This window comes from Pipistrellus hanaki, assembly GCF_964339955.1.
Source record: "Pipistrellus hanaki genome assembly, chromosome: X".
Taxonomy (NCBI): domain Eukaryota; kingdom Metazoa; phylum Chordata; class Mammalia; order Chiroptera; family Vespertilionidae; genus Pipistrellus; species Pipistrellus hanaki.
Genome location: NC_140524.1, coordinates 73,959,647 through 73,984,338, shown reverse-complemented (window position 1 = coordinate 73,984,338; position 24,692 = coordinate 73,959,647). Strand labels below are relative to the sequence as shown.

At 41.4% G+C, this 24,692-nt stretch overlaps 1 protein-coding gene across 2 annotated transcripts in view; it reads right to left on the bottom strand.

Annotated features, from left to right (window-relative positions):
- ZC4H2 (zinc finger C4H2-type containing) overlaps nucleotides 1-24,382 on the bottom strand; it is a 48,722-nt gene extending 24,340 nt beyond the window's left edge. Inside the window, exon 1 of one of the 2 annotated variants that reach the window (XM_084869753.1) lies at nucleotides 24,209-24,382. In XM_084869753.1, the coding sequence (XP_084725879.1) occupies nucleotides 24,209-24,309 (101 nt within the window). In that variant the 5' untranslated portion in view covers nucleotides 24,310-24,382. The remainder of the gene's footprint in view (nucleotides 1-24,208) is intronic. The other variant, XM_084869752.1, reaches the window with a different exon arrangement.
- Between the last annotated feature and the right edge of the window lie 310 nt (nucleotides 24,383-24,692).

The following is a 24,692-nucleotide window of genomic DNA, read 5'->3' as shown; positions in this document are numbered from 1 at the left end:
GCTGAGTAAGTATATACTGCAAGGACATGGTCCCAGGACTAAACTGAAATTACAACTAGAATACAGAAAATCTTCCTGAATAATCAACAGAGAACCCTGATAACCAAGGACCAAAAGTGGAGAAACTGGTAGGAGGGGAGGAGGTGCAAAAGGACTGGCTGGGCCCACACAGATAGCAACTGAAGTTCTAGAGAGATATCTCAGCTGTGGGTGTTGCTACTGAGAACTCAGGGATCTAATCCCCAAGCTGGGCCTCTCAACAGAGAGCACCAGAACTGAGAAGGGTACCCACATGACATCTGGCTGTGAAAAGCAGCAGGGTTGCTGTCTGCCTGGGAGAAGCTGATAGAAATTTAGGCACCCTCTTGAAGGACCACTGCACAAAATTCCCTGTCAAATCACCCCCCTTGTGTCCAGCAGAGGGACAGCAGAGTGGACTGGAGCTGAGTGAACAGAAGCCAGGATTAGGGGTCTCTGGGGTTAGAACTCAGAAGGCAGACACCCAGTTTCCTGTGCCGAGTCATTCCCTCACACTGCATAAGTCACCTTTCCCATCCAAACTTCTGCTATACATCTGCAACTGTCTTGCCTGGGGGAAAGACAGTTGATCCATCCCATCGGAAAACACCTTGCCCCGTGGTGTGGATTTGCTCAGGCCCATTAAGAGACTGAGAATAACAATTAGTTTCCAAGAAGAAGCAATTGCCCCACCCTGTTGAAAAACTCTTACCACATCAGTGGACCATTGCCTGAAGGCAATCAAAGACAAAATCCTATCAGGCTGTAGACCAGTGTTTCCCAAACTTCTCTCATGATGAGAATCACCTGGTGGAGTTGTTAAACTACAGATTCCTGAATCCCAACTAAGAGGTGCTAAACTAGAATGTTTGGGAGCATATAGGTAAAATTGTGTACTTAACTTAGTGCTCTGTACAATTTTACCTATATGCTCCCCAAAATTCTAGTTTAGCACCTCTTAGTTGGGATTCAGGAATCTGTAGTTTAACAACTCCACCACGTGATTCTCATCATGAGAGAAGTTTGGGAAACACTGCTGTAGACAGAGGCAGTCTCTAGAGTCTTTGAATCTTTACCCAATCTAATTAGTCAGAAACAGTGTTTAACACTGTCCTGCACTAGAGATTGAGAGGTGTAGCAGATCTATCTAATACATAGTCACAAACCCAAATAGACAACCAAAATGAGGAGACAAAGAAACATCCCTCAAATAAAAGGACAAAAGAACTCTCCAAAAGAAGAAATAAATGAAACAAAGATAAAAAAAAATTATTTGAATCAGAGTTCCGAATAATTATGGTAAATATGCTAAACAGTATGAGAAAAGACATAGAAACTATTAAAACAGAAATAAACATGACATAGCACAAATGAAGAATACATTGGAAGGAATGCACAACAGATTAGGGGAAGCTGAGGAATGAATCAGTGAATTAGAAAATGGGGTTGAAGATATCACTCAGAGACCAAAAAGAAAAAAAAAACAATTAAAAAACAGGAGGAGAGCTTAAGGGAGTGTGGAACAATGTGAAACATAACAATATTAAAATAGCAAGTGTGCCATAAGAGGCAGAAAGGGATAGAGAACGTGTTTGAAAAGATAAAGGCAGAAAATTTCCCTAACCTAGTAAAGGGGAAAAAATCACACAAGTCCAGAAGGCACAGAGAATCCCAAGCAAGGAGAACCCAAACATCATAATTAAAATGGCAAAAAGTAAAGACAAAGAGAGAATCTTAAAGGCAGAAAGAGACAAGCAAACTGTTACGTATAAAGGAGTTCCCATAAAGCTGACACCTGATTTCTCATCAGAAACTCTACAGGCCAGAAGGGAATGGCATGAAGTACTTAAGGTAATGGAAAGCAAAGATCTAAATCCAAGATTATTATATCCAGCAATGTTATCATTCAAAATAGACAGTCAAATAAAGAGTTTCCCAGACAAATAAACAAACAAAAAATAAACTAAAGGAGTACATCACCACTAAGAAAAGATTTAAAAACTTCCTTCAAACAAATAAAAATGAACAAACAACAACCCAAAATCTCTGGAACATAGCAAAAGAAGTCCTGAGAAGGAATTCCACAGCATTATGAGAAATGCTAAAGAAACTGCTATAATGAGAATAAATAGGAAGAGAAACCTATCCATACAGAATTAAAATGGAAATATATAAATACCATCAATAATAACCTTAAATGTAAATAGATTAAGTGCTCCAATCAAAAGGCCTAGGATAGCTGAATGGATACAAATACATAACCCAACTATATGCAGTCTACAAGAGACCCACTTCAAAACAAAAGACACACACAGGATGACAGTGAAAGGACGGAAAAAATTTTCCATGCAAATGCAAAAGAAAAAAAAAGCTGTAGTAGTAAACACTCAAATCAGAAAAAAAAAGGAGACTTAAAATGAAGGACATCGCAAAATACAACAAAGTTCATTACATAATACTAAAGGGATTGATCCACCAAGAGGCTATAACCCTGGTGAACATATATACACCCAATATATGTATACACACACACACACACACACACACACACACACATATATATATATATATATATATATATATATATACACCTTCTCGAGGACTTTAAGGAAGTGACAGACAACAATACGGTCACAGTAAGGGAATTTAACACCCAGCTGACTTCACTGGATAGATCTTCCAGACAAAAACTTAACAAGGAAAGAGTGACTCTAAAGGACATACTATATTAGATGGATTTAATTGACATTTATAGTACATTTCACCCCAAAGCTATAGAATATACATTCTTCTCAAGGGCACATGGATCATTCACAAAGACCACATGTTAGGACACAAAATAAAGCATCTACAAGTTCAAGAAGATTGAAATCATATCAAGCATCTTTTCAGATCACAGTGGAATGAAATTAGAAATCAACTATAGTAAAAACACCCAAAAACATTCCAACACATGGAGACTAAATAACATGTTATTAAAAAATGAATAGGTTACCAACGAGATTAAAAAAATAAATAAATAAAACTTCCTTGAAACAAATGAAAATGAACACTCAACAGCCCCAAATCTCTGGGACACAGCAAAAGAAATCCTTAGAGAGAAGTTCATAACACTACAGGCCTACCTCAAAAAACAAGAAAAATAGACAATAAACTATTTAACCCTACAATTTAAAGAACAAGAAAGAGAACATCAAGAAAAGCCCAGAGTAAATAGAAGAAAGGAAATAAGATTAGGGCAGAAATAAATTGACCTGGAGACTAAAAAAACAAACAAACAAGCAATGCAAAATAATCTATGAAATGAAGAGCTTATTATTTGAAAGGTTAAACAAAATTGCTGAACTGTTAGCCAGACTCATCAAGAAACAAAGAGAGAAGACCAAAATAAATAAAATATAAAACAAAAGTGGGGAAGTAACCACTGATACCACAGGAATACAAATAATTGTAAGGAAATACTATGAACAGCTGTATGCCAACAAACTGGACAATGTGGCTGAAATTGACAAATTCCTATAAAAATACAATCTCCAAAAACTGAATCAGGAAGAATTAGAAAACTTGAATAGGCCAATAACAAATTAAGAAATAAAAGCAGTAACAAAATCCTGAGCCTAGACAGCTTCACAGGTGAGGTTTACCAAACATTCAAAGAAGAACCAGCACCTATGCTCCTCAAATTATTCCAAAAAATCCAAGAGAAAGGGACACTTCCAAGCTCTTTTTATCAGGCCAGCATTACCCTACTTCAAAAAGCACACAAAAATATTACAAAGAAAGAGAATTACAGGCCAATATTCCTGATGAACATACTACCGTGTTTCCCCGAAAATAAGACATCCTCCGAAAATAAGAACTACTTACAGGTTTCCTTCTGAGTGAAATACTATAAGGCATCCCCAAAAAAATAAGGCCCCCCCTAGGCTAAACATGAGAGATTTGGTCCACTGATTCTGAAAGAAATGGAGTCACAAGAAATTCACCAGGAAATTCAGGAATTGGATTGTTATGATGATGTTCCAGAAGATGATGACATGATTGTCATTAAATAAATGAGTAGATTCTTGATACTGTAGGATTCACAATCTGTCTGGTTTGTGTTGACAACTACCGTACTACCGTACCGTATACAAGTAATAAATTTCCTTTATTTTCAATTAACAATAAATGTGTACCGTATTCTTCATGGAAAAATAAGACATCCCCTGAAAATAAGACCTAGCCCATCTTTGGGAGCAAAAATTAATATAAGACACTGTATTATTTTCGGGGAAACAGGGTAGTAGATGCTAAAAAACTCAACAAAATACAAGCAAATCAGATCCAGCAATATATTAAGAAGATCATACACCATGACTAAGTGGGATTTATTCCAAGGATGCAAGGCTGGTATAATATTCACAAATCAATAACCATAATTCATCATATAAACAAATGGAAAGACAAAAATCACATGATCATATCAATAGATGCAGGAAAAGCATTTGACAAAATCCAACACCCATTTTTTTTGTTCTATTTTTTTCCTATATTGATTAAGGTATTACATATGTGTCCTTATCTTCTCATTACCCCCCCTCCCCTCAAGCATTATGCTAAGCGAAATAAGTCAGAGAGAGAGAAATATCACATGATTTAACACCCATCCTATCTAATAAAGAGTAATATGCAAATTAACCATCACACCACTACACCCATAAGCCATGCCCACCAGCCATGTCCATCAGCCAATCAAAATGAGTATGCAAATTAACCCCAACCAAGATGGCTGTGGCCACAGAGAGCAAGAGGGAGACTTGGGTTTCCCTGGCAATGGAGGAAGCCAAGCATTCCATACACCCTGGCAGGCCCAGGCATCCACTCAAGGGTACAAAGTTTCAATTATAGAAGGTAAATAAATTCCAACAGAAATGGTGGCAGCCACTGAGCTGGAAGAGCAGGAGGCTAGGGTTGTCCCCCAGCAATGGAGGAAGCCAAGCTTCTGAAGCCCTGGCCTGCTTTGGCCTTCACTCCAGGCTACAAAGTTTAAATTATAGAAGATACATAAATTCCAACAGAAATGGCTGCCACCAGGGAGCAAGCAAGAGGCTTGGCTCCACTCCAGACTACAAAGTTTCAATTGTAGAAGATAAATAAATTCCAGATACCAGGGCCTCTGCTTGGATTGCCAAGGGGCATGGCTGGCCTGCAAACCACCACTGGCCCCTCGCCGAGGCTTCCCCACGCCCCAAGTGAACCCCTTCAGGGCAAACCAGCTGGCCCCCACCAGTGTACCAGGCCTCTATCCTAAATAATAAAAGAGTAATATGCGGATTGACCATCACTCCAACATACAAGATGGCTGCCCCCATGTGGTCAAAGATCCTGCCCTCATGTGGACACAAGATGGCCAGTAGGGGAGGGCAGTTGGGAGGGACCAGACCTGCAGGAGAGGGCATTTGTGGGCGATCAGGCAAGCAGGGGAGGGCAGTTGGGAGGCACCAGGCCTGCAAGGGAGGGCAGTTGAGAGGGACCATGCCTGCAAGGAAGGGCAGTTAAGGGCGATCAACCCTGCAGGGGAGGGCAGTTAGGGGTGACCAGACTGGCAGAGAAGGGAAGTTGGGGGCAAACAGGCTGGCAAGGGAGAAGTTAGACATCAATCAGGCTGGCATGGGAGTGGTTAGGGGGTGATCAGGCTGGCAGGCGGAAGTGATTAGGGGCAATCAGGAAGGCAGGCAGGCGAGCAGTTGGGAGCCAGTAGTCCTGGATGGTGAGAGGAATGTTCGACTGCCTGGTGGGATCAGGCCTAAACAGGCAGTCGGACATCCCTGGAGGGATCTCAGATTGGAGAGGGTGCAGGCTGGACTGAGGGACACCCCTTTCCCATGCACGAATTTTGTGCACTGGGCCTCCAGTTTTTTATAAAAACTCTCAACAACAAAGTGGGAACAGAAGAAGCATATCTCAACAGGATATGGGCCATATATGACAAACCTATACCAAACATCATACTCAATGGGCAAATACTAAAACCATTTTCCCTAACAACAAGAACAAGACAAGGATAACCACTTTCACCACTCTTATTCACCACAATACTGGAAGTGCTATCCATAGCAATTAGACAAGGAAAAGAAATAAAAGGTATCCAAATTGGAAAGATAGAAGTAAAACTCTATTATACATAGATGACATGATATAATACATAGAAAACCCTAAAAATTCCATAAAAAATACTAAATTTAATAACTGAACTTGGCAATGTAGCAGGATACAAAATCAACACCCAAAAATCGATGGCATTTTTATACACCAACTAGGGGCCCATTGCAGGAAGATTCCTGCAAGAATATGGCTTCTGGTGGGCTTTCTTCCCAACACCACCACCTCTCCTGTCCCCCCCACACTTTCCCTGCAGCCTCTGCCCCCCACCCCACACTTTTCCTCCCGCTGCTGCAGCCTGCCCCACCAGCCCTGCCCACGCTTTCCCTCCTGCAGCTGCTTTGCTTTCAGCTTTTCCTCCCTCTTCCTTCTATGCTGTCTTCAGTCTTCACTCCTTCCTCTCTCAGTGTATGCAAATTAGCTACCATCTTTGTTGGGTTAATTTGTATACTTGCTCTGATTGGCTGTGGGTGTGGCAGAGTGATGGTTAATTTGCATATACTATTTTACTAGTGTAGATGATGAATTAGATAAAGAAACTAAACAAGCAACCCCATTTACCAGTACAACAAAAATATTTAAAATATTTAGGAATAAATTTAACCAAAGAGGCAAAATACTTGTACTGGGAGAACTATAAGATGTTGAAAAAAGAGAAAGAGGAAGCTATAAACAAGTGGAAGATTGTACAGTGTTCAGGGACTGTTAGAATTAACATCATTAAAATGTCCATACTACCGAAGGCAATCTAAAGATTCAATGAAATCCCTATTAAAATACCAGCAGCATATTTCACAAATCAAGAACAAATTTTCCATAAATGTATATGGAACCAAAAAAGACCCGAATAGCTGCAACAATCTTGAGAAAGAAGAACAAAGTTGGAGGAATCACAATACCAGATTTCAATTTATAGTACAAAGCTACTGTAATCAAAACAGTCTGGTACTAGCACAAGAACAGGCATATAGGTCAATGGGACATAATAGAGACCCCACAAATTGGCCCAATCCATTACTCTTAATTAATATTTGACAAAGGAGGCAAGAGCATAAAATGGAGTCAATAAATGGTGTTGGGAAATTGGACAGATACATGCAAAACAATGAAACTAGACCACCAACATAAGAATAAAGACAAAATAGATATAAAACTTAAATGTAAGTCATGAAACCATAAAAATCTTAAAAGAAACCATAGGCAGAAAAATCTCAGACATCTCTCATAGCAATATGTTTACAGATTCCAAGGCGAAAGGAAACTAAGGAGAAATATTTTTAAATGGTACTATATAAAAATAAGAAGCTTCTGCATAGCAAAAGAAATCATCAACAAAATAAAAAGAGAGTCGAATGCATGGGAGAAAATATTTGGCCATTATACATCTGGTAAAGGATTAATATCCAAAATATATCAGGAACTCATACAATTTAGCAGAAGGAAGATAAACAACCCACTAAAAAGTGGGCAAAGAACCTAAATAGACATTTCTCCAAAGTGGACATGCAAATGGCCAAAAAAAATATGAAAAAATGCTCAAAGTCACTGATCATGAGAAAGATGAAAACTGAAATGACAATGAGGTACTCACCTCACACCTGTCAGAATGGCTACCATGAACAAATCAACAATTGACAATGCTGGCGAGGCTGTGGCCAAAAGGGAACCATAGTGCACTGCTGGTGGGAATACAGACTGGTATAGCCGTTATGGAACAGTATGGAGTTTCCTCAAATACTTAAATATGGAACTACCATCTGACTCAGTGACCCCACTTCTAATAATATATCCTAAAAAACCTGAAATAACAATCAGAAAGAATGTATGCACCCCTATGTTCATAGCAACACAATTTACAATAGCTAAGATGTGGAAACAACTTAAATGCTCAGTAGATGACTGGACAAAAAAGTCTGTTGTATACAAAATTGCAGTGGAATAGCAGGATGTATGCTGAGCCTTGTCCCGGAGCAAATAGAGTGAGCAGCTGAAATGAATAGAATTCAGCCCGAATTGGCGGAGGAGACTCAGCTGGTGAGACCGTTTGCAGCCGGGAAGGGCAGAGGTCCCCTGGCGGTAAAATCAAGGATCTGGGCAGGAGAGTCTGCTGGACCTCTGTGCCCAGAGGGTCAGGGGAAACCACACGGTGCCAAGCCGTGTCCCTGGGGACAGCCAAAGCGTCTGGCTGTGAAAAAAATGGTCCAAGGGACTGTGGGAGGCAAGGGATTTTGGACTTTGGATTTGGATCTGAGCTCAGAGGTAGCCCTGTGGCCTGACTATGCAGTGCCAGTAAGAGAGGAGTTTGCAGAGACATAGTCCTTTCCCTGCTCTGGGGGCCTGTGTCTTTCTTCACGGAACCTAGTTCATAGGACCTTTTGGATACAGACACTTACCCATGGCTGAGGTGCTGGAGAGGGTGTGGACTTGTGGAGTGTGGGGAGGGGAGGCAGTCCAGGAGAGGTAGTAGTAAGACTGGTGCGGAGTCATACCTGAGCATGAAGTCGCCATTTTCTCTTGAGAGCCCCTCCCTCCAGTCTCCAGGCAACCAAAACAGCCACACCCACATTCCACCCTGAATGACTCAAAGTAATCTGAATAGTCCTTGAGAATCCACTGGGACTGGACTAAAGAGAAAAGTTCAGCCCCAGTAATGGGAAGCTGAGAAACAGTACAGTACAGATGACTGGAATCATAAGCCAGCCAAAAGAATGACACTTCACTTTTTTCATTTTTTTTATTATTTTGTTATCCTTTTTTTTCTTTTTTTCCTTCATTTTTGTTTGTTTTCCTGTTTTTGTTTGTTGCTTTATTTTCTTTTTCTTTTGCATTAATTTTCCATAATTATATTTTATTTTATTTTCACTTGCTATTTTTAATTTTTTATACCATTTGTGAAATCAATTTTTTTGTAAATTTATTATTATTTTCTTCTCAATCTCTTTCTTCTTATCCACTCATTCCCTTTCTACTTTGTCAATAGCGAATTGAGGCCCTCTCAATATTCATCCAATTCTTAATCTTATTTTCAGTATATAAGCTCAGCCTCTACAGATTCTGTCCCAATCCTCTTAGCTCAGTGTTTAGTGTTTGTATTTTTTTAGTTCATCTATTGGTTCTGTGGTGTTTTACCCCATATATATATTCTCCGTTTTTCTTTTATCTCTTATCTTTTCTCTCTCTTCAATATCATTTGTGCTCTCTTTTCTCTTCCCTAATTCTCTTTTCTCAGGTGGTCACTTATATTGTGATTATTGATATTGTGAGTACATTTGTGCTTAGTTCCCTTTGTGTTGTGTCTTGTCGAGGTGAATTTTATCCTGTCTGGCCAAGGTGCTAGAGAGCAACCCACACAACCAGACACCTGGAGAGGAAACTCCATCCACAAACGGGTCAATAACACCCCAGACCCAACTATAGAGGCAGGAAGAATGCAGCAGTGAGGGAGAGAGCATGAGTGAGTGAGTGAGGGAAGGAGGGAGCAAAAGAGGAGTGGGTGGTCAGGTGAGGTGTGTGTGTGTGTGTGTGTGTGTGTGTGTGTGTGTGTGTGAATGAGGCACAGTTAGATCCCACAGGACCTTCATGGGCAGGCTAATCGTGCTCGCCTAACTAGGCAGCTTCGCTACCACTGCAAACAGTACCGAGAGGCTGGCTCATTCTCAGAGGCCTAGCCTTTTTGAAAGGGAGAGCTGCTGTATCTGGGTGCTCAACCACAACTCCACCCAGAGTGCCCTCAGAAAACACCTGGGATTCTACATCCACCCCTTCCAGGGACCTGATACCTATGCTGAGATCCCATGGTCAACAAGGCTCCAGCCACCCTTGGCATAGGTTTCAGTGAGTTCTGAAGTGCACTCCCCTCTGACTGGCCCTATGCTTTAGTCCAGGGCACTGCAATGACATGAACAGCAGAAACGTGAGCAGCCTGCTCCTGTCCAAGGAGCAGAAGCCCCATGAGCAACCCATCCCAGGCATAAGAGCAGCAGCTTCACGTGGCCTACCCATGTCCCAGGAGCAGCATCTGTGTGAGCGTCCAGGTCCCCTGTCTGAGGAACAGAAACCATGCAAGCAGCTGACCCCATCCGAGGAGCAGAAGCCGCATGAGCAGACGCATGACTGAGGAGCAGCAGCCACACACAGCCGACACCCATCTGAGAAGCAGCTGTGCTCAGCCCACATTGTGCACCTGTCTGAAGAGCAGCAGCTGTGCAAGCAACCTGCCCCCAGCCAGGGAGAAGCAGCCACATGAGCAGCCAGTCTCCTTCAAGGAGCAACAGCTATGTGAGCAGACCACTCCCTTCCGAGGAGCAGCAGCTGCATGAGCCACCTACTCCCTTCGGAGAAGCAGTAGCTGTGTGAGCAGCCTACTACCTTTTGAGGAGCAGCAGCCACATGAATGCACCTGTCCGATGGGAAGGAGCCAGGTGAGCGACCTGATGCCTATCCGAGGAGCAGCAACAAGACGTGCATCTCAAAGAGCAGCAACCACACAACCAGCCCATCCCCCGTCCAAGGAGCAGCAGCATCTTGAATACCCCATCCCATCTGAGGAACATTAGCACCATGCAGCCAGCCCCCATCTAAAGAGCAGCATTCACAGTGAGCAGTCAGCCCCTGTCTGAGGAGCAGCAGGCATGTAAGCAGCCAGCAACAAATGACAATGAAAACAAAACAATCCAAAATCTATGGGACACAGCAAAAGCAGTGTCGAGAGGGAAATTAATAGCTCCACAAGCCTACTGCAAAAAATTAGAAACAATGGGAATAAATTACCAAAGTCACTGATCATGAGAAAGATGAAAATTAACCCGACAACTCAAAGGGTTAGAAAGAGAGCAACAAGAAAAGCCCAGTGTAAGCAGAGGAAGGAAATAATAAAGATCAGAGCAGCGATAGACGACAGAGAGACCAAAGAAACAATACAAAAGATCAACACAACCAAAAGGTGGCTCTTTGAAAGCATAAACAAAATTGATGGACCTCTAGCCAGGCTCACCGAGATGCAAAGAGGGAGGACCCAAATAAACAATATCACAAATGAAAGAAGTGAAATAACAACAGACGCTGCTCAAATACAAAGGATTGTTAAAAAATACTTTGAACAACTCTACTCAAACAAACTGGACAACTTAGAGGAAATGGACATATTCCTAGAAAAAATAACCTTCCAAAACTCAATCAGGAAGAATCTAAATAGCTCAAGAGGCCAGTAACTATGGAAGAAATTAAAGCAGCCATCAAAAAGCTTCCAGCAAACAAAAGCCCAGGAACAGATGGCTTCATAGGAGAGTTTTACCAAACATTCAAAGAAGAACTAAAACCTATCCTTCCCAGACTATTCCAAACAATTAAAGAGGAAGGAACACTTCCAAGCTCCTTCTATGAAGCCAGCATTACCCTAATACTAAAACCAGATAAAGACAACAGAATTACAGGCCAGTATCTCTCATGAACATACATGCCAAAATCCTCAACAAAATTCTAGTAAATAGGCTCCAGCAGTAAATCAGAAAGATCATACACCATGACCAAGTAGGATTTATCCCATGGATGCAAGGGTGGTACAATATCTGCAAATCAATAAGTATGATACATCATACTTATTGATTTGCAAAATTGAGAGATAAAAATCACATAGTGATATCAATTGATGCAGGAAAAGCATTTGACAAAATTCAACACCCTTTCTTAATAAAAACTCTCAACAAGGTGGGATTAGAAGACCCATACCTCAACATAATAAAAGCTATATATGATAAACCCACAGCCAACATCATACTCATTGGGCAAAAACTAAAACCATTTCCCCTAAGAACAGGAACAACACAGGGATGCCCACTCTCACCACTCCTGTTTGACATAGTACTGGAAATTTTAGCCACTGCAGTTAGACAAGAAGAAGAAATAAAAGGCATCCAAATTGGAAAAGAAGAAGTAAAGCTGTCCATATTTGCAGATGACATGCTATTGTACATAAAAAACCTGAAAGACTTCATCAAAAAACTAATATTCTTAATAAATGAATTTGGCAATTTAGCAGGATAAAAAATTAACATAAAAAATCTATGGCCTTTCTGTACACCAATGGTGAACTTACAGAAAGAGAGATTAAAAAAGCAATCCCATTTACCATCACACCAAAAAAAATTAAGATACATAGGAATAAACTTAACTAAGGAGGTAAAAGACTTATACATGGAAAACTACAGGACACTAAAAAAAGAGATAGAGGAAGATGTAAGCAGATGGAAGAACATACCATGTTCATGGTTTGGTAGAATCAACATAATCAAAATGTCCATATTACCCAAAGCAATCTATAGATTCAATGCACTCCCCATTAAAATACCAATGGCATATTTCACAGACCTAGAAAGAACTCTCCAAATATTCATCTGGAATAAAAAAAGACCCTGAATAGCCACAGCAATCCTGAGAAAGAAGAACAAAGTAGGTGGGATCTCAATACCAGATATCAAGCTGTATTACAAAGCCACTGTTCTCAAAATAACATGGTACTGGCACAAGAACAGACATATAGACCAATGAAATAGAATAGAGAATCCAGATATTGAACCAAAGCTCTATTCTCAATTAACATTTGACAAAGGAGGCATGAATATACCATGGAGTCAAGACAGTCTCTTCAACAAATGGTGTTGGGAAAATTGGACAGATACATGCAAAAAAATGAAACTAGATCACCAACTTACACCATATAAAAAAATAAACTATGAATGGATATAGGACTTAAACATAAGATGGGAAACCATAAAAATACTAGAAGAATCCACAGGCAGCAAAGTCTCAGACAACTTCTTCAATGATATTGCCCCTAGGGCAATGGAAGCTAAAGAGAAAATAAACAAATGGGACTACATCAAAATAAAAAGCTTTTTCACAGAAACAATCAACAAAACAACAAGAAAGCCCACTGTATGGGAGAACATATTTGCAAGTGTTATCACTGATAAAGGTTTAATCTCCAACATCTACAGGCAGGTGACACAACTTAATAAAAGGAAGATAAATGATCCAATAAAAAATGGGCAACAGACCTAAATAGAATCTTTTCAAAAGAAGACAGAAGGAAGGCCAAGAGGCACATGAAAACATGATCAAAGTCACTAATTATCTGAGAGATGCAAATCAAAACAACAATGCTGTACCATCTCACACCTTTCAGAATGGTTATCATCAACAAATTAACAAATGATAAGTGCTGGCAAGGATGCAGAGAAAAAGAAACACTCATGCACTGCAGGTGGGAATACAGACTGGTGCAGCCACTGTGGAGAACAGTATGGAGTTGCCTCAAAAAAACTGAAAATGGAACTCCCATTTGACCCAGTAATCCCACTGCTAAGAATATATCCTAAGAAATGAGAAATACCAATCAGAAAGGATATATGCACCCCTATGTTCATAGCAGCACAATTTACAATAGCTAGAATTTAGAAATAGCCTAGGTGCCCATCAGCAGATGAGTGGATCAGAAAACTATGGTACATCTACACAATGGAATACTATGCTGCCATAAAAAAAGAAGGAATTCTTACCATTTGCAGCAACCTGGATAAAATTGGAGAACATTATGCTAAGTGAAATAAGCTAGCCAATAAAAATTAAAAAAACCACATGATCTCCCTCATTTATGGATAATAAAGAACATTATAAACTGATGAACAAAAGATAGTTACAGTTACAGTAAAGCATCAAACAGACTGTCAAATTACAGCAGTAGGTTAGAGAGTAGTAGCGGAGTTAAGAGATCAACCAAAGGACTTATATGTATGCATATAAGCATAACCAATGCACGCAATACTCTGGGGGGTGTGGGCAGGAATGGAAGTGTTGGGGGGGGGGGCAATGGTAAGATATGAACACATATAATACCTTAATAAAAAAAACGAAAAATGTAAAAATAAAAATTGAAGATGAAGTAGGGAGCTTCATAGACAAAAAAAAGGCTAAAGAAGTTTATCACTACCAAGCCAGCAATGCAAGAAATGCTAAAGGGACTGGTGTAAAAAAAAAATAATAAAAAAAAGGTAAGAAGGAACACAGGCACAAAACATAAAAATGGCTACAAACACGTACCTTTCAATAATAGCTTTAAACGTAAATGGACTAAATGCTCCAATCAAAAGACAATGAGTGGCTGAATGGATAAAAAAAACATGACCCATATAAATGCTGTTTACAAGAGACCCATCTCAGAACAAGGGACTTACACAGACTGAATGTGAAGGTATAGAAAAACATCTTTCAGGCAAATGGAAATGAAAAAAAACTGGGGTAGCATTACTTATATCTGACAAAATAGACCTCATAATAAAGGCCATAAGAAGAGATAAGAAAGGCCACTTCATAATAATAAAGGAATCAATACAACAAGAGGATATAATCCCAGTAAACATATATGTACCCAATGCAGGAGCACCCAAATGAATAAAAAACACTCCTGGAAGATATCTAGGGAGAGATCAACAACAATACAATGATAGTAGGGGACTTTAATACACCATTAACATCGCTGGATAAATCCTCTAGACAAAAAAATCAGCAAAGAACCAGCAATACTAAATAACTCACTAGATCAGATGGCCCTAATTGACATCTTCAGAGCATTTCACCCAAAAGCCACAGAATATACATTCTTCTCAAGTGTACATGGGACATTTCAGCAATAGACCATATATTGGGTCACAAGCAAAGTCTACCAAAATTGAAGAAGATTGAAATTATATCAAGCATTTTCTCAGACCACAATAGCAAAATATCCTATCTAATAAAAGAGTTATATGCAAATTAACCATCACTCCATGACAAAATGGTAGCCCCCATAGACACAAGATGGTGGCGCCCAGTACTCTAAGCCCTGCCGGAGTCCCGGCAGAGTAAGTGGTCTGGCAGAATGCTGTCCAGAGGCCCTCCTGACCCTTTGTTAAAAAAACAAAAACAAAAACAAAAAAAAAAAAAACAAATTCATTAGCCACAGAGTGATCCTCTCCCAGTCCCAGCCTGGGGTCTCAACTTGGGAGGGGTGTGTAACCCTACCCTGGGGCCTCAGCCAGGGAGGGGTGCACAGCCCCATGGAGCAATCCCCTCCAAGCCCCAGCCTGGGGTCTCAGCTACTGAGTCACACCAGCCAGGCAGAAATAGAGGAATCTTAAATGTTTCTTTTTAAAATATATGTATATTTTATTGATTTTTTACAGAGGGGAAGGGAAAGGGATAGAGAGCTATAAGCATCTACGAGAGAGAAATATCGATCAGCTGCCTTTTTCACACTCCCCAGTAGGTTTGTGGCCCCAACCAAGATACATGGCCTTGACTGGAATCAAACCTGGGAGCCTTGAGTCTGCAGGTTGTCACTCCATCCACTGGCCCAAACCAGTTAGGGCTGTCCAATATGTTAAAGAAAAAACCCTATCTAATAAAGACGGAATATGCAGGGGAGGGCATTTGCGGGTGACTGGGCTGTCAGGGGAGGGCAGTTGGGGATGATCAGGCCGGCAGGGGAGCAGTTAGGCATTGATCAGGCTTGTAAGGGAGTGGTTGGGATGATCATGCCAGCAGGCAGAAGCGGTTAGGGGCAATCAGCAGGCAGAAGAACAGTTGGGAGCCAGCAGTCCTGGATTGTGAAAGGAACATCTGACTGCCTGTTTAGGCCCGGCAGTTGGACATCCCTGAGGGTCCTAGATTGGAGAGGTGCAGATTAGGCTGAGGGACACCCTCCCCCATGCACTAATTTCATGCACCAGGCCTCTAGTTAGAAATAAACTACAATAAAAACATTCCAAAAAATTCAAACACTTGGAAGCTGAATAACATGCTATTAAACAATGATTGGGTTACCAATGAGATCAAAGAAGAAATTAAAAACATCTTGGAGACTAATGACAATAAAAATTCAGCAATGCAAATGCTATGGGACACATTGAAAGCAGTCCTGAGAGAGACGTTTATAGCTCTACAGGATTACCTCAAAAAACAAGAAAAAAATGGTAATAAAGCATCTAACTCTACAACTCAAAGAATTAGAAAGAGAGCAACAAAAAATGCCCACAGTGAGCAGAAGGAAGGAAATATAAAGATCAGAGCAAAAATGAATGACATAGCTGAAACTGGTTTGGCTCAGTGGATAGAGCATAGGACTGCGGACTGAAGGGTCCCGGGTTCAATTCTGGTCAAAGGCATGTGCCTTGGTTGGGGGTGTGCAAGAGGCAGCTAAACGATGTTTCTCTATCATTGATGTTTCTGACTCTCTATCCCTCTCTCTTCCTCTCTGTAGAAAAAAAAAATCGATAAAATATATTTTTTTAAAAAAGAAAAGAAATGAATGAATGAATGACATAGAGAAGAAGAAAAACACTAAAAATTCTCTCTTAAAATCCAACCCTAGATAACTCTACCAGAATTCACATTGGCATACCTCCCTGGCACTCCCAGGCCTACTCAGAACATTATTTGCAAGCTTTCAATCAAATCCATCCTCTTCATTTCAGAAATGAAGAAACATGTTCAGAAAGGAAAGGAACTAGCTGAAGAGGAAGCAGGTATGGTCAACTGAGTCCTCTAAATGTAAAGACTTACACATAAAGCAAATTGAAACCTAGATGATTATAAACACAAGAGCCTTTTAGAGACTGGCACTATATCATATTTCTCTCTGTAAATTCCCTGTCATCTATCACACTGATTCGGCCATCAGTGGGGGATCAAAAATTACATTTGGAGGACAAAAATGAATGAAAATAGGTAGTAAATCTCAGATACTGCTATTACCATTGGTGTTTGTGGGGAGATTTCATACATTCAGTTAACATTCATCAAGAGTCTATAAGTGCCAAAAACTGGGAAGGAATTGGGTTAAGAAAGTGGTACAGCCCTAGCTGGTTTGTCACAGTGGATAGAGCATCGCCCTACAGACAGAAGGGTCCTGGTTTCAATTCTGGTCAAGGGCACATGCCTGGGTTATGGGCTCAATCCCCAGTAGGGGATGCGCAGGAGACAGCCAATAAACAATTCTCTCTCATCACTGATGTTTCTGTCTCTCTCTCCCTCTCCCTCTCCCTTCCCCTCTGAAATCAATAAAAATATATATTTTTTAAAGTGGTATATTTACATGATGGAATACTATGCAGCTGTGAAAAGGGAATATATTACCCTTTGAGACAACATGGATGGAGCTGGAGATTATTATACTAAGTGAAATAAGCCAATCAGAGAAAGATAAGCCCATATCACCTCACTTACATGTGGAATCTGATGATAAAAATAGATCCAGAGACATGGAAGCATGCAAAAACTGATGAATGTCAAAGGGAAGGGGGTAGGAAGAGATTAATCAAATAACTTATATGCATAACCCATGGACACAGACAATAGTGTGATGAAGCCCTGAGGCTGGAGTGGGAGTGGGGAAGCAGGCTTGGCTCCGCTCCAGACTATAAAATTTCAATTGTAGAAAGTAAATATATCCCAGATACCAGGGCCTCCACTTGGATTGCTGGGGGTGTGTGGCCGGCCTGCAAACCACCGAAGGCCCCTTGCCCAGGCCAGCCCACGCCCCAAGGGAACCCCTACCCTGATCTGGGACACCCTTCAGGACAAACCAGCTGGCCCCCACCCGTGCACCAGGACTCTATCCTATCTAATAAAAGAGTAATATGCAGATTGACCATTATTCCAACACATAATATGGCTGCCCCCATGTGGTCAAAGATCCTGCCCTATGTGGACACAAGATAGCCAGCAGGGGAGGGCAGTTGGGAGGGACCAGGTCTGCAAGAGAGGGCAGTTGTGGGTGATCAGGCAAGTAGGAGGGCAGTTGGGAGGCACCAGGCCTGCAAGGGAGGGCAGTTGAGAGGGACCAGGCCTGCAAGGGAGAGCAGTTGAAAGCGATCAACCCTGCAGGGGAGGGCAGTTAGGGGTGACCAGGCCGGCAGAGGAGGGAAGTTGGCGGTTTCTTAACTTTTGATCCAAGATTTCTGACCTCCCCAGACCACAGCCTCTCCAGACAGAGTCCTGGTTCAAAGCAAAAACATTCAACTGGCTAACTTCTTTCCAATGGATCTACACTGGCTAATGTGGAGGAAGGGTGAGGAGCAGGAGAGGTTCTGGGACAATGGATCATCCATTCCTGGGGCAAATTTGGCAGGCTCATCTGTCTTCCACCTTCAGAGGTGTCTTAACCCCAACCTTCACTCAATAAGCAAGGTAAGACAGCTGGGACATGTAGGACTCGAGGATGGGCAGATCAAGTGAAGACACTAGCTAGTAGAGATGTTTGGAAAATTGCTCAGATTTATTGATGAGCTAAGGAAATGGTGAGAAGTGGACAGATCCAGAATATATTATGTATGCAAAACCCCAGGTTTTACTAATGTAATGGTTTTCCAAGTGTGGTCCCTGGACCAGCAGCAACAGCATTGCCTAAGAACTGTTAGAAATACAAATTCTTAGGTCCCACTTCAGATCTAATGAACCAGACTCAAGATGAAACCCAGCAATCTATGTTTCAACAGCCCTCCAGGTGAAGCCTAATGCACACTCAGGTTTGATAAACACTGTGCTAATGTTTCATATACACAGGGTCAGGAGTGGGAGATATGAAGAATGATTTCAGATTTTTGGATGGGGAGACATTTACTACTGCTGGGGAAGACTAGAAAGGGAGAATGTTTGGGGGTGGAGTGAAATTGAGAGTTCTCTTGGGGCCTGTTTGAGATGACAGCGATACAACCAGTGGGAATGGTTAAGTGGGAAGTTGGATATGTGAGTCTGGAACTCTGAGGAAAGATCAGAGATATTTACCTTAATTCTAAGATCCTTGAGAACAGGCCTAATTCATCTTACTGGTTTTCACAAAATATCCCAGCCCTGTGTATGGCCCAGAGCAGGTGCTTGGTAAATGTCACTGAATGCAGAAAAACCCAGCTTTTCCTTCCTCCTCTAACCTGGTGAGGCCACTGCCTAAATACCAAGTGTTCTATTTAATAGCTATTTGCTTTCTCTGGGAAAACAAGCTACTTTCAAGACAGTAGGTTTCTTAGAACAGCTCACCCTGAAGACTTTCTTATATAGCTCACTACCAAATGCCAATTCCTTTCCAATCCCTCTTCAGTGGCCAACACTGACTGGCTTACACTACCCATCCCAAGTCCCAAAGGTCTCAGCTGTTCTATGATTTGCTCTTGAGTGAACACTCAAGCCAGCTGACAGAGGAGCCTGCTGAAGCTGCTACAGCAATGATTGACAGATGGAAGGAAGGAAGGAAGGAAGGAAGGAAGGAAGGAAGGAAGGAAGGAAGGAAGGAAGGAAGGAAGGAAGGAAGGAAGGAAGGAAGGAAGATGTATGAATGTATGAAACAGGAACTTCTGTGTATACAAAAGATAGTAGCAGTAGATAAGATCAGAAAGTTTTGTCTGGGACAGACTTGTGGGGGAGAGGGGCATGAATACCATGGCAACAATTATAGGCAAATACCTGTCCAATAGACACAGCAAGAAATGACTTACTGTGAGAAATGAATTTCAATTGTGACCCAATACACACATACACAGACATAAAACAGAAAAGTTTCCACAAAGAATACCTACCATTTCTTATGCAATGTTTGCTAATATTTCTCTTATTCTTTTATTTTTATTAAAGTTATTGGGGTGACATTGGCTAAAAAGATCTTATAGGTTTCAAGCATACATTTCTATGATACATGATCTATATATTGCATTGTGTGCCCAGCACTAAAAGTCAAATCATCTTCCATCACCATATATGTGTCACCCTTTACCCTTTCCTAACCCAAAACCTTCCCTCTGATAACTACCACACTTTTGTCTGTATCTATGAGTTTCAGTTTTATATCCCACACTAGCGGCCCAGTGCATGAATTGGTGCATCAGTGGGGTCCCTTGGCCTGGCCTGCAGGGGTTGGGCTGAAACTGGCTCTCTAACATCCCCCAAGGGGTCCCAGATTGCAAGAGAATGGTTCTCGGGTGACCCACCCTGGAATCAGGCTCCCACCTCTCTGGTTCTGGGTGTCACCTGAAAACCACAGCTGCCAAATCACCACAGCTCGGCAGCTCCTGCGTTGAGTGTCTGCCCCCAGGTGGTTAGTGCACATCATAGCTACTAGTCCGATGGTTGGATGGTCGCTTAGGTTTTATATATATGGATATGAATGAAATCATATGGGTCTTAGCTTTTTCTGACTTTTTTTGTTTAGCATGATATTCTCAAGGTCCATCCATGTTATTGCAAATGACAGTATTTCATCTTTTATTATGGCTGAGTAGTATTCCATAGTGTGTGTGTGTGTGTGTGTGTGTGTGTGTGTGTGTGTGTGTGTGTATAGTATCTTCTTTATCCAATCCTCTATTGAAGCACACTTGGGTTGTCTCCATGTCTTGGCCACTGTGAATAATGCTGCAATGACCATAGGGATGCATATCTTTGTAAATAAATGTTTTTGAGTTTTTTTGGTTAGATATCCAGAAAGGGATGGCTGGGTCATATGGTAGTTCTGTTCTTTTTTTTTTTTTTTTAACTGCAAAATAATCTATTTTACAAATGCTACTAGCAACTGATCAATTCATTTCATGATATACTAATGGTTCATAACCTGTGTTTTGAAAAATGCTGCTATAGACAACTGATAGTCAGTGAATGTGTGCAAGGAACAACATAACACCAGTGCTTTAGGAAAGTTGTTCTCACAGCAGTGTGGATGGCATTGAAGATGGTGGGGTGGGGGGGAAAGAACAAAGACAAACATATAATTCTATAGGTGGAAATGGATACAACATTATGAATATCCAGGACAGCCATGATGAAGGAGATGAGTATGGAGATGGAGAATGGGGCAGTAATTTGAATCAGATGTTGAAGGTAGAAAGAGTAGGACTTAGTAAGTGACCAAGAGGTGAGTTATAAAAAGAAAGGGTAATCAACATTGACATTCAGGTCTCAATCTGAGAGAACTATGCAGAGAATGATAGCATTAAACCAGAGATTAGGTGGTAGAGCTGGATTAGACTAGGAAGAGATAAATTCTAAAGAGTTAGCTAATTTGAGTTGTGTATGTGGAACAAAAGGTGGACAAGACCAAATAGGCTTGTGGGATGTATTGGGCTAAAACTTTCAAAGCTTGGAAGGAAGGTAGAGGTTAGAGATTTAGGACTGAGGGATAATTGAATCCATGGAAGTATAAGAGATCACCCAAGAGGATCTGTAGAGAGAAAAAGATAACACACAGGGTAGAAACTTACACTTAAGAGGATCTATTTAACACCATAATATTTACTTCCAAAATGAATTTTTCTTTTTGTAAGTGAAGGAAGCTCATTGTGTATGAATAAGGACATGGGTGTGCACAATGTGTGTGCGTGAATATCATATGCATGTTAAGGAGATATTAGTATGCATTTGGGGAGCTAGTAAAGGGCTCTAGTTCATCTAGGGGTGGCTACACTCTCTCTGTCTCATGAATTCTTCTTCTTTCCTTCCTCTTTTTGTTCCATTCTTTTCTTCCCCTTTCCACATATCCACATGCACCTTCATCACCTCTTGAAAGTTTAAGGAATGTAATAGACCAGTTTGAACTTTGTGGGATAAGATCTGGAGCATAGTGTTGGACTGTGGTTAGTATGAGGAAAGACAGGGCTGGGCATGTGGTCAGAGTCAGGAGTGGGGACCTGAATTTCCCCACTTCAAATTCTGCCACTGGTATACTTGAAACCCATATAAATGTATTAACCAATGTCACCTTAATAAGTTTAATTGAAATAGTTTAGAGTTTTTAAAGGTCTTTTTTGGCTACTGTATTTTTTCAGTTTTCATATTTCTATATAATAAAGAAGAATTGAGACTTTCTCTGTTGAGACTTTCTACTTGTATGATGAGATTTTCTATTTTATCATTTGTTTCAGGTGTATAATTACAATTACTCATTGGAGATTTTTAATGATTACTGCTTTAATTTCTTGCCAGATAATTCTAACATCTATGCCATCTCAATGCTGGCATATTTACTTTCTCTTGTCATTTAAATTGATAAGCTGGGTATGACATGTGATTTTTTTAAATTAAATTTGAACACTCTGGTTCTCTTTTATAACTTTTGTTTTTGCAGGCCTTCTCTTACATTGTCATTTTGAAGAGAAGGGAGCCAGAAGATGTCTAGGTCCTCCACTGAGTCTCTGGCTGACATCCAGGCTGGTATGGGTTTTTTATTTACTGCTGGTTGGGGATGGGAGTCAACCCTCTCTTTAGGCCGTTGATGATCTCATACCAGCTAGTACTGGTAGAAATTACTGGTTTAAAACTGGTAAGAGTAGAAGTCATACACCCCATTTGATTTTCACTGTGAGGGATCATTTTTCCTTGCTCCCAACTGTTCCTTCTCTTGGAGTTGGGCAGGGGCTTCTTTAAAATCTAGTAAAAGTTTAGGCTCTACACTTGCATACCTAAGCTTCTGATTAGCTACATTGTTATTATGACAGCTGGTTATTTCCTGCACCAAGTTATCTCACTCCCTATCTCCTGGTACTTTTGCAGAAAAAAAATTGAAACATGTCACCTCTCCACCCTTTCTAAGATCCTCTATGCTATGGGATAGAGTGGGAAGACCAGAGCCTCTACATGCATATTGACTGAGTTTCTGTCAAAATCTAGCATTTCAAGCTGTTTGGCTCTGGAAAAGTTAATTAAATTTTCTGAACCTCTATTTTCCCAATTGTAAAGGAGGTGTAGGAAGCTCTCAGGTCTCTTGCTGAAAGAAGCAATAGTAGGTCAAAGGGCTTGGCCCACCATGGGTTCAATAAATAATAGTTCCCTTCCTCTTGCTCCCTTGCAGAAGTAAAGATAAAACCCTTCCAAATTTCAAAAAAGTCAATGTGCATCCCCATAAAGTGGGAGTCTCATTCTAGGAATTGTCTCCAAAGGTAAATTTAAATCTCTTCCTAAGTCTTATTAAATTGATACATGTTATATCCTCCCCTCTTTTTCTCTAGGTTCCTGGAAAACACTAAAGGGAGACAACTGAACCTATGTTACCCTCAAAATGAGGGTGGGAGCTGGAGTGGGCAGTGCTCTGGCAGAGGAGGGCAGGTGAAGGAAGGCCTGGTGCTGGCCCACGCAGTCCACTTACTGGGCGCTATTGTATTCTGAGCAAGGACAACTCGTCGCCTAGCCAAAGCCACTTCCAGAGGGAAAGAGGAGTAGGGAGGGGGGGCACCAGGCAACTCCCATTTGGCTGCTTGCCCTTCACCTCTGGCACCTAAGAGCAGCGGCTTCGATCTTACTAAGTGATGTAGAACCTCCTCCCCAGTCTCCAATGCTCCCATCCCCGTTTCAGAGCACAGGATAGGAGGGGAAGAAAGTGGTGAATGAGTGGAAAGCAAATACACACGCGGGAATCAGTGTTCGCCATCCTCCCAATCCCGGCCTGCTGGGATTCCTCAGCATTCCCAGCGGGCAGTCCTTGGCAGCAGCCACCAGCGCCAATGCACTAGACTTTGCTCTCAAAACGCTCACCGGAGCTCCAGGTCTTGAAGTTGAATGGGAGACTGAAAAAAATCTCTGTACCTAAAGATCAAGGAGCCTAATACACATTGGAGCCAACAAACACTGAAAAAAATAATGGGTCCAAGAATGCCACCTCCCAACTCCCACCCCAAGAATAAAATTGTCTTGGATCAACACCTCCCATCCATCTCACCCCACCGCCGTAGTTCCCATTTGGCTTTCTCTGCCACACCTGCTTGCTACATCTGGTGAGGTCTTTTTCTGTCAGTGACTCTGTTTCCCTGTCTTTCTCACTATATATAATCTGTCTCAACTCTTCCAGTCTCCTTCCCATCCTTGAAATTCCTGGTGTACGGGCTCCTTTGGGCCCCAACACCACCACCACCATCCCCTTCAGCAAGTAGCCCAACAATAGATACTTTACAAGGTAACTCATTCTTCTACCTCAGGAAGCGAATGGGGGGTAGGGGAGCGGCTACAAGGGGGCTTGGAGGCGCTACAACGTTCCACTTACCTGATCTCTTTAATGCTTTCCAATTTGCACATTATTTCTTGCTCATCTGCCATGCTTTTCACTTTCAATTTCACGTCCCGAAAAATGTACAACACACACATCCAGGAATACAATAGACACAAAGTAACCACCTCCTCCCAGCATGGGGCTCTGAGTCTGTGCAGTAGGGACTGGAAGAAGGCTTGGGAGCTGTAGTCACAGCTCCAGGGCCAGTCAGGCAGAGTCGGAGCCTGCGGGACTACAAATCCCAGAAGGCCAAGCGAGACACGCCTATTTTTCTTCCGGCAAACGCACTTTAAATGAATTTGTCACAGATAATTTATGCCAATGGTTGTGAAGAGTGCAGTGGAATGGTGACATCTGTCTGTCCCATCCGCGGAAACATTTTGAGCAAAAATTACCCCAGAAGGCAGAAACTGGAAAGATGAGAGATATACACCCCTCCTGGGGCCCTCACCCCTACTTAGCCAGTAAAGGATATCAG